Genomic DNA, 18281 nt, shown 5'->3' on the forward strand with positions numbered 1-18281 from the left:
GGTGGAGGTCGATAAGCCAGGAAAAACGGTGGTCGTCGGAAAGGTGCCTAGGGAGGTCGTTGGGCCGAATCCATTGCGAGCTGACCGGAATCTATAGGAAGGTCGGCGGGGAGCCAGAGGAAGGTCACCGTGCCATTGGTTAGGCGTCGGGCCAATAGAAGAGCGTCGAGCCGGAACCTAAGGAAGGTCGTCGGGCCCGAGTCATTAGGAGGTCGTCGGACCGGAAGCCACTGGAGGAAGTCGTGTCAGATCCCGGGAAGGTCGTCGAACTGATGCCATGGAAGGTCATCGAGTTGCAACAGGGACGAGAGCGTGTCCCGGTGCGTGCGTTGAAGAGAAGTAGCTCCAACTTAAAGAGGAGCCGCCGGAGGCAGTAAGCAGTTCAAAGATTGCATATGTGTATGTTGAGGAGGAGTGTTGAGATTTGTCTAATCGTAGCAATCGATGGGACAAATAACAACATACACATAATAAATAAACAAATATATGTAACCATGGAAGTGATTTTAGTATATAAGGTAGCGAAATTAGTAAAATACAGTATTCCAAGTTCTACCACCAACTAGACAAGTCTCTTCTTTCCACTGCCCAAGTGCTGCACAACACTTTTCATAGCTTCGGAGGTTCTCTCCGCCGAAAGTAGATCGCCGTGTGTGAGCGATGTTGTGAAGAAATAATATGGGGTAGAAAGAAAAAGGGGCCCTGCGGATGTGGGATTCAAACTTGTCACTTCTTTCCGGACCGGTATTTAATAATATCGAAGCTACTCACTTTGTAGACCCCTTTTTGCATGGGGTCATTTTTCCCCCGATGTCAATCGTTCCGGGCGTTGCGGAAGAAGTCTTCTTGGATTCCCTATCAGGAGGAGAGTACCAATAAGTTTTTGCCTTCCGTTTTGAAAGCTGGGACTTACTCTACCGGATCGGCGTCAATCCTTGCTCGGCCGTTGTTGGACCTCAGTATGGGTGGATCTGGGGTAACAATTTAGCTAGGTTTGTTAGGTGTTTTATTACCGGCTGAATATAACCTACCCGCTGAAGGTGAAGGGCTACCTGAAAAAGTTCTGGCGCTCTGTTGGCAATCCGAGGGCTCTTAAGGCCCCAATTTTCTGCCCACCAGGCGTTTTTCCACCGACAGCAAGCTGTCCTGACTTTTTCGTCCGACACTTGTCAATTTTCTCCCGGAACTGGATCAGTCAAACCGGTTTTTTTAATTCTTTTTCGTCCCTGTAGGAAGGTCTTCTGCTCAATTTCTGTCGAACCGTGCTGGTTTCTGTTCGATTTTTTTTCTATCAGGGATGAGATTGGTTTCTGTTGTAAGCTTTATGTAACTTCCCGGTTCGAAAAATCGTTTTAGTCCGTTCAACCCATGAATCGGACCGAAAACAGGGGCGGGATTATGGAACTCGAAACAATCGAGTTTCGTTTGATTCGACCAACTTTGGCATTACCGATCTCGATTCGAATGGAACATTTCGAGATGATCTACTACCCGATTTACTCGAAATCTAGTACTTGAAAACTTAGAACTCGAACGAGATTCGTAATACTGATGCTAGTTCGATTCGAGTTCAACTCGAAACGGGTAACTCGAATCGAATAGGATTCATAATTCCACCCCAGATTTGAAATCCAAACGAATTCGGACCAATTCAGTGCCCTGGCGACACAACTTTCCAGACGACGATAAGTTTTTGCGAGTGAGCTGTCAAAACAACCAGGCCGTTTCCAGACACAAATCTGTCAGTTTTCCGATCAAAATCCGTCAGTTTCCAACCAAAATCGATCTTTTTTCGGATGAAATCCGAACGTGTTGCCAGTGCTGCCATTTATACAGATGCTTCTTTTGATTTAAAAAAAGTGTCATAAATTAGAAGAGCAATTTTGATGTGAATAAATTTTATTCTAAAAAAATTTGGCAGCATAATTTAAAGCTAAATATCTCCAAACTCATAAAATATGGTCATTCTTTTTGATCGACTTTCGGCACTATTGAATCCTGTCGCCGCTGTTTGGTGCAGGCAACGTATGCCATTGGTCTGGCCGAGCTGCTTTCGATCACAGTATTCGACTATGGTACGTCCAAGTACAGACAGAAGAAACTGATGGTCATTGTTTCCAAGAACTTTGACCTGCACCAGCACCTACGGCCACTTTGGTCGCTCAAGATTCCCGTGGGAGGACCGAGAAACTGATTGTCAGCTGACGACAGCTACTTACAGCAGCAGCGAGCGGTATCGGACCCAGAACAGCAACATCTTCCGACCGCTTCTATGAAAACCTTCTAGAGGCAAATTCGGGGGTCGGGTAGAAAGCGAACCTTTGCAGGTGTTGTTAGATTTCGTCGCTACTAGTGGGGGAGTCCGCTGGACCAATACAAGTCAGTCGTTGCCACAAAGTGGTGTGCTGAAATTTGGAGAAACTTTGGTAGAATTTAGAATAAATATATACATAAAGTACGTCAAAAAAACCTTTTTCTTTGCAGCCAATGTTTTTGAATAATTTTGACAGAAACAAATTCCGGTTGCTGCGATGGAATAACAGAACTTATCGTTTCATTGATCTAAGCCCGGTCAGAAAAAACTAACCGAATTCGAAACCGAAACCGAAATCGATTTTCAAAACTTAAATTTTAGTTTTTTTCGTTAATTTGATTAACGTTTTCATAGAACATATTTGGTCTCTCAAAAATCTCAGTTCTTCAGTATATTGGAATGATGATTAGGATGCTTTGAATCTGCGCTTCGGGTCATATTGACTCGAACGGCTTTGGAGAGTTAAGAGCGCTAGGATATTTCACCAACATAAACATTGTAACAGAAACTATTTTAAAAAATACTCACGATTCACTCAAGTATTTATTTTACGAGTCAATTCTTAAACATTCCATCTAAAGCCACCGAAAATCCGAAAAAAAACAATAGAGTCCCAGAAAGTTGATTTTTGGTCAAAAACAAGTTTAACAACAGATCTTCGACGTTTCATGCTTTTTTAAGTCATTTGGCATTAAAATAAAAAAAATCGATTTTTTTTGATTCCCTTCTCCTGGGAAAAAATCGAAACTGTGAGCGCTTTGAGGCACCCCTAAATTAAGTTCAATTGAGGTGAAATTTTTCCTAAAAATTCAACAAATTATTTCTAACTGGAATGTTAAAAATCATAAGTGATGAACTATAAATATTTTTTGCGTTTTTAACATTCCATTTATTCAAATGATTAAAAAATTATAAGCTATTTTAATATTTTTTTTTTGTTTTTTTATTACAGGTTTAAATTTACTACCAGTATTAAACAATCTCAGGTAAGTTATCGAAAATTTTCTCAAGATTCTGTAAAAAACTTTCTCTTATTGCAATTAAAATCATTACTTCATGAACGTTTGGAACAACGGGTTCGGTAGTCGTTAGATTAACTATTCTCTTTCCTAACTGAACTGAGAAACCAGCAACAGTTCACGACTCTATGGAGCCACCCTACAAACTTCGCTCGACAACCTCTGATTCTATGCAGCTTTACATCAGAAATCAGAAATGGCAAGATATTTATCTGTTATTTATCGTAGTTCTCTTTTCGATGATTTATCATGCATCCATGCGGATGGTGAAAATTAGAATGGTCTCTCAATCATCCCTGAACTTAAACTTAATGGCAGGTAACCAATAAGGTATTGAATGTTTAAATAACTCTGTAGATTTGTCTTCCAATCAGATTTTGCTAGTAAGCTATTTCATGCACAAAATTTTACCTCAACGGCTCATAAAGTGTACTTACTGTTGAAAATCAACCTCAGATAACTCAAGTGTGCTTTCAACAACCACAAGGCGGCAAAGAAAGCTCGCTACTCACCAACACAATTTGAAAATCTCAGAAAAAAAAGCTTTCACGAGCACGTGTTGCACGCGCATGCTTATATCACACGCGACAGCACGTGGAGCATCTGAGATGACATTTGATTTTCCACTATAATAGGGTAAGCGTGCCTCAAAAAAATAAAGAATTCTTGTAAATGTTGGATTTAAAGTTCATTTTTTTTTTTCGAACCAGAAAGTTCTTTTATTCAAACTGAAATCCCCCAAAATATTTTTTTTTAGATGATCAAAAAAATCACACGAAAAAAACCTTTCAAACTTAGGTAAACTTATCATCTAACATCAACTTCCTCTAGCATTGATTAGCCAGGCAGTTGTTTACTTCTTCAAACCAATTATTGCCACACAAGAAACCCTGGAAAGTTTTATGAATCACTTTACTGCCTACCTGTAATTGAGCAGCGTCATGCAAAAACTTCCTCACTTCCGAACCGAACCGAGCTGAGAGCGCGCAACGCATATCTTATCACAATGTGGGTAACATACTTTTTTATAATTTTATCAACAACAACGGCAACAAAAAAAATGTGACGCCAAACAACAAGTAAAGAAATGGCAAGCGCAGTGGTTTATTTTGTGTGATTTAATTTTTCTTTGGAGCAAAGTTCATTTTCAGTGATTGATTGAATCATAATCAATTGCTCATGTTGTCTATTAAAAAAGAGACCTAAACGCTCAATTACTCTAATCATCGATCACCCAAATGAAATTCGGTTTTACCCGGATACCGATCGAACTAAAGTGTACAAAATAAATCTAATCGTTGGTTATGATATTGATCATTAAAAAATTGTTGAATCGAAATTCTATGTATGTCAACTGTGAAAAGTTTAAATATCATCTTCAAAATTTATTGAATCGTCAAATAGTTTATCGGCCTTAGTGGAGAAAATTGCTGTCCTTTTATAAAGGGTGATACGGTCAAAATTTGGTCAAGGGAAAACGCGTGTAAATCGGTGTAATCGTTTATTTAAAAAATCAAATTAAATTTCTTTTTCAAGTTTAATTAGTATAAAATTCAGGTAAAATAGTCAGTAAGGCTTCCGCTTTTCCAAATTCAAATTGCCGGGCCTCACGCTCAACCCCTGCCATCAGGTTTTGTACAGCCACCTTGTCCACCTTCTTCGCCGCAGAAAGCCAGTTTGCCTTGAACTGCTGCTCGGTGGCAGTTTTTTTGGTCTTTTTTAAGTTCCGCTTGACAATAGCCCAGTATTTCTCAATTGGGCGGAGCTTGTGTGTTGGGAGGGTTCTTGTCCTTGGGAACCACCTGCACGTTGTTGGCGGCGTACCACTCCATGGCCTTTTTACCGTAATGGCAAGATACCAAATCCGGCCAAAACAATACGGAACAACCGTGTTTCTTCAGGAAAGGCAGCAGACGTTTATTCAAACACTCTTTCACGTAAATTTTTTGGTTGACAGTCCCGGAAGCTATGAAAATGCTGCTTTTCAAGCCACAGGTACAGATGACTTGCCAAACCAGATATTTCTTCACGAACTTTAACAGTTTCATGTGCTTGAAAATATCTGCTACCTTTACCCTTTCTTTTGCCGTATAAAACTCCTGTCCCGGAAGCTGCTTGTAGTCGGCTTTGACGTAGGTTTCGTCGTCCATTACCACGCAGTCAAACTTCGTCAGCATCGTCGTGTACAGCCTCCGGGATCACGCTTTGGCCGTCGTATTTTGTTTATTATCGCGGTTTGGAGTCACTACCTTCTTGTAAGTTGATAGTCCGGCTCGTTTTTTGGCTCGATGCACGGTTGAGACGATACACCCAGCTTATTTGCGGCATCTCGGAGAGAGAGGTTAGGGTTTCGCTTGAAACTACCGGCAACTCTCTTTGTCGTCTCAGCGGCTTCCGGTTTTCGTTTTCCCCCAGATATAATGTCGAGAGTTCAACGGGGTTAAAAGGTTCGAATTTATTGAATGTTGTTGATTAACAATTTTGGCACTGTTTCCAAGATTTTTTTCCTTGCATCTGATTTGTGTGTGCTCCATCAGTTGACAATTATCAATATCTAAAACCTGATAGTTAGTTAACAGCACATCTAAAACAAGCAAAATCCTTTCTATGCGCTCAATGCTGCTCCCTCCTGAGAGGTGGCTGAAATACCTGGTACACTCTCCATGGGGTCAATGATTTATGATTTGAGTATTCATCAACGTCAACGTCAAACAGAGGTGCCAGGGGTCATGATTTATCAGGGTTTGTCCTGATTTTCGAGAGATCGTCCTGATTTTTCAAAAACTCTTAATTTGTTCTATTTTCTAAAATTGTAAGCATAAACTTATACAAACTCTTGACTTTCTCTAGATATTCAATTCATGAATTGCTTCAACTGAATTTCAGTGTGTGAGAAATTCGTGGTAAGTAAATACAGTAGTATAAAAAATTTTAAAGTAAAAAAAACAATCCTTTGCGAGTTAGTTTTAAGTTGTTTTGAGTTGAAATTTCAATATTTCAATTCAAAATTTCAATATACATTTAAACAATTTCCAAGCTACAAAAAATGATTTATTGATTAAATATATGCCCTTTTGTGATGTTCGTTCACATTTCATATTCATGAAATGGCGGACATGTCACAAAAAGGCTATTTATGGAACTTTTTGGAACTTCAAGCCCATGGAAGACTATTTGAGACCCATTTGTAACTTTTAAACTGAATATCCATTCATTGATTGATATCTCACAAAAAGGCTATTTTAGGAATTTTTGGAACTTCAAGTCCATGTAAGGCTAATTGAGACCCAATTTGTAACTTTTAAACTGAATGGATTTAAGGAGCTTTTAGCAACTTCAAGTCCATGGAAAGCTATTTGAGACCCAATTTGAAACTTTTATACTGAATGGAAGTGAATGACATGTCACAAAAAGGCTATTTGAGGAACATTTTGTAACTCAAGACTCAAGAAAATTCGGTACAAATTCCCTTTGGAAACTTTATTCAGCGAAATTCGAACTTTGGAAGCACTCGTTCAAGTAGATATGGTACTTTTGGTTGCTTGGGCATTTTATGCTGATTTGTTTTTCCAAGACACATGGCTGGAATGCTGGAGGAGTAGGCGTTGTCTAAATGGCATCGCACGTGTTTTTTTTTCGGGTCTGTGAAAATTTTACTAAATATATAGTTTTAATAGTGATTTTTGTTGAATTGTGCGAAAAAATTTTCAACGATTAGCCGGAGAACAACTGAAACACTGGCCAGTGGAAGTGATTTAAACGGGCTTGAGGGAGGATTGTTTTATTAAATTGACTTTGTGCAGGTGGTTTGTTTTTTGCCCTACTGACGTGCTATTTTACAAACTGCTCCGGGAAATGGTTGAGTGTTCCAAAAATGGTCCGTGGTATTGGAAATTTGTGATTGTGGTATAAAAATGTGTTGGGGTTACAATGCTTAAATATTGAATTCAGCATTTATATGTTGATTTTTCAAAATTATGAACCCGTGTTATGATGGGCTGGGAAAGTAAATTCCTAAGTTCTAGCACCAGTCATAACAATCTCGGCATGCTGCGATAGAATAGGTTCGAAGCACTGTGAACAGCATAAAAATTACTAGAGCCTTTTAACAATAAGTACCCTTTCATTATAGGGGTACAAGGGTAAGTACATGGTAACAAGGTAAGATGTAAAACATCATTGAAAATGTAAAAATGTTTATCTTTTGATTAAATATATTAAAAATAGCTTAACTCTATTATGGGGTTTCGTGGGGGGATTGGACAGGACATCAAACGAACAGAAGACTGATATACAATGGATTGTGGGTTCAAGCCAGCCGGAGTATCTCGGCAAATTTGGAATCTTGAGTAGGTTACTTAGGTACCTTTTCAAGATTCTTGATTTGTTTCGAACAGTTTGAAGGGAGTAAGATGAGTCAAACCTGTCCCAAGCCAGTGGTAACGGACCCCTTGGTAGTGCTGCAATTATTGTTGATGAGTTAAGCATGAACAATATTTGAATTTGCGATTGAGACTTCCCGTACCGACACGGGTCGAAAGATCTATCAGCCACTGGTGGGTTCTCGTACATACATACATACATACATTTGTTTTTCCAAGACACACTTGAGAAACGAAGTTGGCCTTGCTCGAGGGCATATTTTTCCGGGGTCGCGTTTTGCATCGTGATTCCTCGAAATTTTTTTTCATTACCTTATCCTTATCAAGTTTAACAGTGCAGTGAATTGTTTTATCTCAATCGAGTTATGATCGGCCTATTTGATCAATGTCGATATTTTATGCGGTTCACGGCTATGACGGTCAACACTGGATTCTAACTTGCACTGGTGTAAATTTGAGATGAAAATGCACGTTCTGCAATTGAGAAAAATAATAATTTTCGAAAAGTTCCTAAATGGTGCTGTTCGCACAAAATATGAGACACCGCAGTTTCGGGTGTATTCGCGCCACATCAAATTTCCTCGAAACCATATTTCGCGCCGCCTTGGTGGAATAAACGACTTCTAGTCAGTTTTGTTTGGCTGACTGAACATCCGCACAAAGCGGAGAATGAAAAACGAACCTATTGCTCAGTAATAAGCCAACGCGCGCAGTTTAGTTTTGCCTCTGTGATTCATTCCCGTCGTCTGTTGCAATAAAGTTGCTATCACATCGAATCCTGTAACCTTTTATTAGTAAAGTAAACGAAAGTGTAATCTTAGATTTGAATTTACAACTCAAATCCGAAACGCTCAGAAACGGTAGAAGCAGGTGCGTTTTGTGACAGAAACATGTTGAGTTGAATTCTGATCAAAGCCTGTAGGATTGTTGTTCAAATAGTTTATAGTCGAGTAAACGAGCACAATTTAAAAAAAATGCTATCTATTGTGATTTTCTTGAATACCTTGATTCGCTCGCAATTTATTTTTTTTGTCAAAAATTTATAAAAATCACCTCACCTCACCTTGTTTTGTGCGTTTACATATATTTATCAGATAGACAATGCAAAATATTTCAGATAAAATTGGTCCTAGAGTGGAAGAAACGGTCTGCGTCTGAAACCGAATCAAGAAACTGACAAATATTGGAACCAAGGCCCTGGTGAAATGTTTTACCAGACGATGATAAGTTTTCTGACTACACCGTTTTTTGACCAAAACCATCCATTTTCTAGCCATTCTTCGACCCGCTGCCATGGCATTTTTAAGGGATATGTTAAATATTTTTTAACATTTTGGTGTTGAAAATAATTAAGATTATTCTTTCAGTTCTAAAATTTATTTTTAATCCTTAGTAAATGGGTTCAACGCGTCCGTCATAAACAGGTTCCCACCACTCCATCTCCCTTTATCGTCCCTCCCGAAACATTGCTGACCCAGATACCGCATATGCACGATTCTAAAACAGTCAGGTTCGAAGCAGATCAGCTATTCTAAACTTGATGCTAAAAAAATATGAAAATTGAAAAAAACACTGTTGAAGCACAACTCAATTTGAAATTACAATTTTCAATAGAAAAAATTCTTTCCTGGAAGACTTTTTCGTAGTAAACTTGAACCTCCCGGTAAATCTAGAAAAGGAGTTTAGTTGGAAACCAAATTTCGCAATCGAATACTTAAAGAGTTACCTTAAAATTTCGCTAGAAGTGACGCTCAATAATTTTTGTAACTAGGTATTTCGTTTGTTTTAGTTGTTAATAACCAGATTGCTGTGATTAGTAAGTTCCCCTTTTCAAGAGGTGTACGGATATGACGGTGAGAGAAAAGTACAAAATCGTAAAGCGAAATTTGAGATTGACGAAATTTTTGTGGGCAAACTCTAGCGCGAGAAGAAAATTGCATTATATTTAGTACTAGCTGACCCGGTGTGCTTTGCTACACCTTTCATGATCAAATGATATTTTCAAAAATTATTCAAATTTATTGTTTTGTTGGCATTATTTTTAATCAAATTATAACATATTTCATAAGCAACCACTACAAAATGAGAGCTGTAGCTGGAGTTTCGAATTGCAACACAAAGATAACTTAAACAAATATTCTGAATCTTACTCTATAAATTTGTGTTAAAGATCTGATATTTTTAATCTGTCTGTAGGTTCCTATATTCCCAACTATATCCTATATTCCCAATTCTATCATCCTACTGCAAGAAAGGGTACTCAAATACTTTTTGATGCCAAATATGATTTCATTTGCTCGATTAATTCTTGAGTTGTGCATAAAATTGTATGGAAGCCCCTCTTTCCCGCTTTATATCTTTCCGCTGAAAAAAGGTGGGTTATCTCCCGTATCTAAATTCCCTCACATGATATGGTAGATATGGTTCAATTTGCTCGATCAACTCTCCAGTTATACTGAAAATTGTAAGGGGAGGGGTCTCCCCCTTTTCATCCACCTTTTTGAAGGTTTAAGGGATACCAAATATTCATAGAAGTATTTCTCGTACCCAAATATCGTTCCATGCCAAATTTGGTTCCATTTGCTGTTGTAGTTCTTGAGTTATGCAATAAAAATTATATGAAACTTCCATCCCCCTTTCATTTCTACCCGCTGGAAGAAGGAAGGGGTCTCAAACAATCATTAGAACATGTCACGTTCCCAAATATCCGCCCATGCTAAATTTGGTTCCATTTGCTTGATTAGTTTTTAAGTTATGTAAAAAATTAAAAAGAGGGCCCCTCCACCCTTTATCTTTCCCTATTGGAAAGAGGGAGGGGTCTCAAATGATCGTGGAAATATTTTTCTTATTCAAATATCTTCACATGCCAAATTTGGTTCCATTTGCTTTATTAGTTTTTGAGTTATGTAAAAAACTATGAAAGAGGCCCCTCCCCCTTTCAACTGCAAAGAGGGAGGGGTCTCCAATAATCATTGAAATACTTTTTGTATCAAAATACCTTCCCATCCCAAATTTGGTTCCAATATCTTGATCAGTTTTCGAGTAATATGAAAAATTGTAAGGTAGTCCCCCTCCCCCCTTCCTATCACCCCACTGAGAGGAGGAAGGGGTACTTAATATTCATTGAAATATTCCCCGTTCCCAAATACCACCCAATGCCAAATTTGATACCATTTGCTTGATTGGTTCTCGAGTTATGCAAACAAAAATGTCTTTTGTTTGGGAGGCCCCTTCCCCCTTTCCTGTTAGGGGGAGGGGTCCCAAACCATTATAGGAACCTTCCCCGGCCTCCAATACCCCACCTGCCATGTTTCACGTAAATCGGTTTAGTAGTTTTTGAGTCTATAGGGAACAGACAGAAAGACAGACAGACAGACGGACAGAAATTCATTTTTATATACATATATATAAATGTATCTGTACCGCTCATAGGGCAGTAGTTACCAGTGCTGCAAATTATCTTCAAGCACGAATGATACTGACTGTGATTTTCTATCAGTGTAAAAAGCTTCATCTGAAATGAACGGAATAGAAAAGTCAACAAATATAAAAGCTTCTGATCGGCTCGGTCATCCTCGTGCCTACAGAAAGCTGTGTGAGTGTGTCTATCAGTCAGTAGAAAGCTCACTCGTAAACCCGAACTAACTTGTTTCACTCGAAAGCTACGAAAGCGTCTTTCGCTTGGGCATTTCTGTCACTTACTGTTTTTGATCAGTGACTGCAGCTTAAGCATTTAATCAGTGTCAGCGAAAGTTGCTGATAATTTCAGTAAGCATTTGTTTTTGCCATTTTTGCAAATTATGAATTGGGATTCAAAAAGAAAACGCGAATTGAAAATCGCTGAGACTATACGTTTACTTGAAGGGGGACAAGAGGATGGATGTATATAAAAAAATTGAATTTATGGTAATTAATAATGACAAAAATATGATAAAATGAGGTCAAAAAATGACAAAATTACTACACAATGTGATAAATATGTTGAAAACATGATAAAATTTTGACAAAAATATGAGAAAAATCTGACAAATATGACTAAAATTTGACAATAAAATGACATCAGTCAAAGAATTATGTCATAAATATGATAAAAAATTGACAATAAAATGACAAAACATAACAAAAATAAGACAAAAATCCGACAAATGAGACAAAAATGTGACAAATGTGATAAAAATATGAAAAATAACACAAAAATGAAGCAAATTATTTACAATACAATGACAAAACATGACAACAAAATTATAAAATTATGACAAAGTCTGACAAAAACGACATAAATTTAACAATAAAATGATTTAACTTCGAGAAAACTTTGTCAAAAACATGTGTTATGTGATGAAAATAAGACAACATTATGACATAAATCTTATTATTAAAACAAAATTATCACAAAAAAATTGACAATAAAAATATGTATGTTGTTAAAAAATGACAACAATCTGGAAGATTTGTAATATTTAATCATTTTGTCAAATTTTTACAAAGTTTGACGACATAGTCGTATTTTTGTTCTTTTGATATCAAATTTTCAAATATATAAATTTGTCTGACTTCACAATTTCATGTCATGATTTTGTCAATTTATTGACATATTTTTACCACGCTTGTCATAATTTTGTTATATTTGTCATATTTTTGTCAATTGTTTACGACATTTGTCATTTTTTTTTTGCCATGATTTTGTCTTTTTTTGTCATATTTTTGTTAAAAAATTGTCACATTTTAATCAGATTTGTCATATTTTCGACAGAGTTGTGTTAGTAAATATTTTTCCATTGTATTGTAAATTTCATTCCTATTTGTCAGATTTTTTTTTGTCATAATTTTGTCATACTTTTACCACATTTGTCATGTTTTGTCATTTTATTGCCAACTTTTTGTCATAATTTTGTCCCCCACATTCGTCTACACGCTCCCTCGCCAGCGTTCGTCTCGCCAACCCGAACACTCATTTCTAAACCTTCCCACCTCTTCACACCATTTGAAACAGACGTATTTTTTATCAGAATCCTTCAAAAATAGCGATCTCAGCAGTAATTCTGAATTTTGCGCATGTCTAGCGAGTCGAACAATCTTTGTCACCATTCAACTTAACTTAATGATAATAGAAGGAAGCTTTTTTCACTTTCAGCAATGTTCGCTTGAAACTGAAAATGTAGATTGGATAACCTCATGAACCTGCAAAGAGCCTGAAAGTATACTAAGCACCGATGTTGCCGATTGGTGAATGAGTGTGCAGAGAGCTTTCAGGACTGAGCTTTCAGTTCATTCTCGTATGAATCTAGTTGGAATTAAACTGACCGATACACTGCAATAAAGTCAGCTGATAATTTCTCACTGACACTGAAAATTTGCAGCACTGGTAGTTACCATCAGGGACGGGAAAATGTCATAGTTATGAGTCAAAACTTGCGACTAGTGACCCATTCTTTTCCTCACATGTCGTTAGCTTAAGATTTTATTTTGAAATGAAAGCATGCTATGAATGATTATTTTGGTAAAGAAAGATTTTTCCATTATGTCATTGATCATTGAGATCTCCAATAAATCGGTCATGACATGATGATAGTTAAAATGGGTCATGAGAAAGATCACCAATGCAATTTTTTGCAACTTTGTTTGCAAAGCTGATTTTCAAATGCTATACTATGGCAAATGCTAACTAACAATAGTATAAAATATAAAAATGGAGATAACCGTTTCTAGACGGCTTTTTTACATTCCATTTGGTACCCAAATTTCATTCATTGCCCACTTTTCTCATACTTGAAATTTTTTTACATCACGTGAATATGAATGGTATTAATATTCTCATTATTGGAATATTTCTGTCATGACATGACCCATGACAGATCTTATTTTCTTGGGTACAGTGATACAAAATAAATTTCGCCGTCCACATGAATGAATGAAAATTTTCGAGCCTGGTTACCATCCACATGGCGAAAATGCAGTGGATGGATTACGATGGTTACTGTGATTGAAAAAAAAAAAATTAAAAAATGCGGCCTGTGTCAAGATCGGCTAAGGAAAATTGTGGAGGATTGAACAGGGCATCAAACGAACGGAAAACTGATATACAATGGATTGTGGGTTCAACCAGCCGAAGTATCTCGGCAAATTTGGAATCGTTACCTAGGTACCTTTTCAAGATTCTTTATTTGATTCGAACAGTTTGAAGGAAGTAAGATGAGTAAAACCTGTCCTAAGCCAGTTGTAACGGACCCTTTGTTCGCAGAGATGCCAATGTGCCTGATTTTTCAGGCATTGCCTGATTTTTCGAGGCTCTGCCTGATAATCTGATAAGCCATTGAATTTCCCTGATTTTTGAAAATATGCCTGATTTTGCCTGATTTTCGCGAATGTCATTAAAAATGGATAGTAAGGAACTTGAGTAGGTACCATAGCTGAAGTGAAAAAAAAATGAAAATGTGGCTGAATCAAAGCAATCGAAAGATTCCCGTCGATTGTTATTTAAATAAGAGATTTAAATGGAAGCTTTCGATTGCTTGATGCAGTAGAATTATTCAGCCAAGTAGGTGAAAATGTGAAAATAAAAGAGTGAAAATGTGGAGCGATGATCAAAAAAAAAAAGGTCATCACTTTGAGCGAAATGTCCGTTACTTTAACACTGCCTGATTTTGCCTGATTTTTATTTCGCCTGTTCCCTGATTTTTGAAAAAAACATGTTGGCAACCCTGTTTGTTCGTGCTGCAATTACTGTTGAAGTATTGAGCATGAACAATATTTATATGTGCGATCGAGACCTCCCGTACCGACTTGGGTCAAAAGACCTATCAGCCACTGTTGAATCAAACATACATATACATTTGTTTTTCCAAGACACACTCTGGTTACCATGGCTAGAGGCAAAGATACCGTTACTTCAAGATAAAGAAGTGGGCTTTGCCGCGAACATTAATTCTTCTATACGGACTTTCAATGTTCGCAACGCCACCTTAAGAGTTCGGGCAACAAGATTCATGCATCTAGCCATGGTAACCAATGTGTGTCTTGGAAAAATCAAATCTGCTTTAAAAGTATATCTGTCGGAAGTGAGTACTTCAGAGCCATCTATAATGCTTTAAATGGTAAAAATACATTTTGGTTGACCTTTTGGACGAATTATTAACCATATATTGCCATTCGGAAAAAAATGATTTGAATTTGAATTAAACCGAAACTCTGCTTTTCTAATTTTACTCTGTTCGAGAAGAAAATCATCTATTGAATGCTCAATTGGGAATCTTTTTGTTCATAAAAACAAGCATGTTGAAATTGATACCATCAGCGCGAATACGAACAACGATTGCTTTGATAATTTTGTATGTTATTTGACGTTGAAGTTATTGAATACTCAAACCATTGACCCCCATGGAGGGTGTACAAGCTTTTTTAGTCGCCTGTTATGATACCCCTTCTCAGAAGGGAGCAGCCCTGAGCGTATAGAAAGATTTTTCGATAAGTTACATGGGTCTGCTAGAGACATGCATCTTGTTGCCGGAACTCTTCAGATGGCGTTGCCTACATTGAAGGTCCATATAGAAGAATGATTGTTCGTGGCAAAGCCTTCTTCATTATCTTGAAGTGACGTTATCTTTGTGAACAGGCTTGCGCTGCCACACCCGGAAAAAAACATTCTTAAAATTTCATTGCACACACTCTATGTAACGCATGTTTTCCCCATACAAGTTTGAGCTTCTGCGAAGAAAAGCCCTTCAGTTTTTTTTTATATTCAATTTAATCTCTTTCCCGCAGTTAAGTGCAAGTTTGAAAAGCTAAAAACTATCATTGCTAGATTCAAATTTCTTGTTCCACATTGGATTCGAGCCACTTTAATCCTGAGCTTTTCAATCAGTTGGTGAATGTCGGTGGAAAAGCCCTCTCACCGGAAGCTTTTACTGAGAGAACTTTGTCTTAGTAACAAAACGAGAACGCACGCTAGAAGCCGATTCAAAACAACACACCACCAGCCAGCATCGGCAGCATGTGAATAGTTTTTCCACAGACCGACAGACGCGGTTCGAGGAAAATTGCATTTTTCAAGAGCTAGTTTCAGGCTTCCATCGTCCGCTTGACTGTGAGCGGAAGAGTTCTCTTAATTTTTAATACACAATCAACGAAAGCTTCCGTGGGGGGAAGCATTTTCCGAATCGCGTTTCCAAGCAAAATCATTTCCACCGTGTCGCGCGATGTTTTGAGTCTTTCCTTCGGGAGGAAAGACATGTGAAACAGTAGGTTGCCCTAGCTTTTGAATTCTTCCGACGATTGTAATGGGCGGTGAGAATGGCTGGACACTTTTAAGTGGTGGGAAAATCGAGGAACATTCTCCCAATAGTGTTTGTTTCTACTATACTACATTGGGGAAATCTATAATCATCACTCGGCTCAAGTTTGCAGCAGCAGTGTAGTTTCGATGATGGGAAGAATATAGTGGTACTTTCTGCCTGCGACTCCCAACAAAGTTTTCTCACTTTCGGTTTGCTTCTCACAGTTTTTCGTCAGGGAACAATTTTATTCACAGTAGTGATTCTATCGTGGATCGAAATTTTTCAATTCAACTACTTTATATTTTGCTTTAAATTTAGTTCCGTGTCTGTGCTTTAAAAGTTGCTACCTTTTTATGGAATGATTATCGGTTTAATCGGTGAATTAGTGTTCGGTTTTCCAGAACTATGGAGCTGTTATAAGCTTTCTGATATAAACGGAGACAACCTATTATTGGAGCTGCCTCAATGCATCCGAGTAATATTTCCTTTAGGGCCCCTGAAATGCAACTTCAAACAACAACATAGATATAGCAATAAATTTCTGCCACCATGTCTATAAATGTTTATTGCGATAAACCAACCAACTTTGTGACATTTCGATTGAATGCTTCCTAGTGAAAGATATGTTTGCTTATTCCGTGAAGAGTGGCCTCATTTTTGTTCGACTTTAAGGAACTTTTTGCTGGTCATGAGACTCTTCTGAAAGGAAGGAAAAATCATTCTGCAGCAGCAAGTGACATCAGACATATTGAACGACATTCGTCTGCCCAGAAAAGAATCACACAAAAAAAAACAATTGAAGAGAAAAAAAAAATTACCAGCGAGCTACCCCACAGCAGATTATTCGGAACAGCGTTTTATAATCCCTCAATCCCTAGCTATGAATATTGTGCAAGAGCTGAGCGAACTGTGCAGGAAAAAGCTCTCCAGCATTGGTGTGCGATTTTCTATCAGTTGAGACCGAAGTTTGCGTGATTTGTGGTAAACTAATCTCTAGTCGTATTCAAGCATTTAAAAAAATGCATCTCCAAAATTCACCGCCTCTCTTCATCGCTATCAATCAGCTGCTGTTGTTGCCTAAAATTGGTTCCAAAAAAAAAAATGTTATCGCTGCCATCTCACAAACTTACCATTAATCATACGGAAATTGAAAAAAAAAAACACCGAACCCAATCAGTGAAAAAAACTGCATTTGCTGTCATATTAGTAGCTACCACCAATAACAAAATTTAAATTTAAAAATTCAAATATTCTTATCTGATTAATCCCCCCTTTCCTCCAGGCGCATCGCCAGTAACGTGCCGGACATTGGCGTGCAGATCGACGTGTTCGACGAGCAGCGGGAATGCGACGAGTCACAGAGCCTGCAGGGGCCGGACGGCATCAACCTGAACTCGCATCTTGATGTCTTCTACGCGATACTGCGACAGGTAAGCATACGTATTTAGTAATACTCAGGGAGTGTCAGTTTTTTGAAACTTTTTTCTAAATCAACTTTTGAGAGAAAGTGTTTTAAAGAATACATGAACGCAATTCAGTATTCGAATTAATTAAAAATAAATCATATCAAGTGATGTCTCATTAGACAGATTTCTTTAGAAGACCATGTGCAAACATAAGCCCACCCTATAAAGTCGGTTGAGCTTTTGATCCTTTGCCGACCATGACTTTGTTTCATGGTTTGAAACGAACCGAAAGAGTCAGGGCTCTGTTCATTCATTAGAAACCAACAATAACACATGTGTAGGTGCAAAATAAACATCAGCTATGTTTTCTGAATTTTAATGAGTCAGAATCAAGCTTAAGGTGCAGGTACACTATCGTATCGTTGGTTCATGATTTCGAACCACAAATCCTTACTCATTATGCACAGTTTAAATGTCTGATTACTTGCCGTTTCTGTGCAACCAGGCCCGAATACATGAAATAAACAACTTTTAATTTAATGTTTTATAGATCTCGTTCAATAAATCATTTTAAAAAGTTTTGAATAAATTAAAAGAATTTTTTTGAAAATGAGCTTATTATTTTTTATTTAATTTTATAAGGTTTCGATAATCTTAAACTAGATATTGCAAAATTAAATTATGGGATAATTTTACAAAATAAGCTAAATATTTCCAACAATTTTGTGCTATTTCGGTAAGGGTTATGTTTTTTAAAGAAAAAATATACGGAAATTAAAACAATACGCAGATAAAAAATTATATAGACAAAAATCTACAGCTACAGCATCACAGCTCATTTCTTACTGGAACGTTTAGTGCTTTTTCTCGAACTCGAAGGACAGCAA

General features: G+C 37.4%; 1 protein-coding gene across 3 annotated transcripts in view; it reads left to right on the plus strand.

Annotated features, from left to right (window-relative positions):
- Positions 1-18281, plus strand: part of LOC129750790 (FH2 domain-containing protein 1) — a 185175-nt gene that overhangs the window by 150416 nt on the left and 16478 nt on the right. For all 3 annotated transcript variants that reach the window (XM_055745862.1, XM_055745863.1, XM_055745864.1), the window contains 2 exons: positions 3267-3300; positions 17271-17418. In XM_055745862.1, the coding sequence (XP_055601837.1) occupies positions 3267-3300; positions 17271-17418 (182 nt within the window). The remainder of the gene's footprint in view (positions 1-3266; positions 3301-17270; positions 17419-18281) is intronic.

The sequence above is a fragment of the Uranotaenia lowii genome, chromosome 3 (assembly GCF_029784155.1).
Source record: "Uranotaenia lowii strain MFRU-FL chromosome 3, ASM2978415v1, whole genome shotgun sequence".
Taxonomy (NCBI): Eukaryota; Metazoa; Arthropoda; class Insecta; order Diptera; family Culicidae; genus Uranotaenia; species Uranotaenia lowii.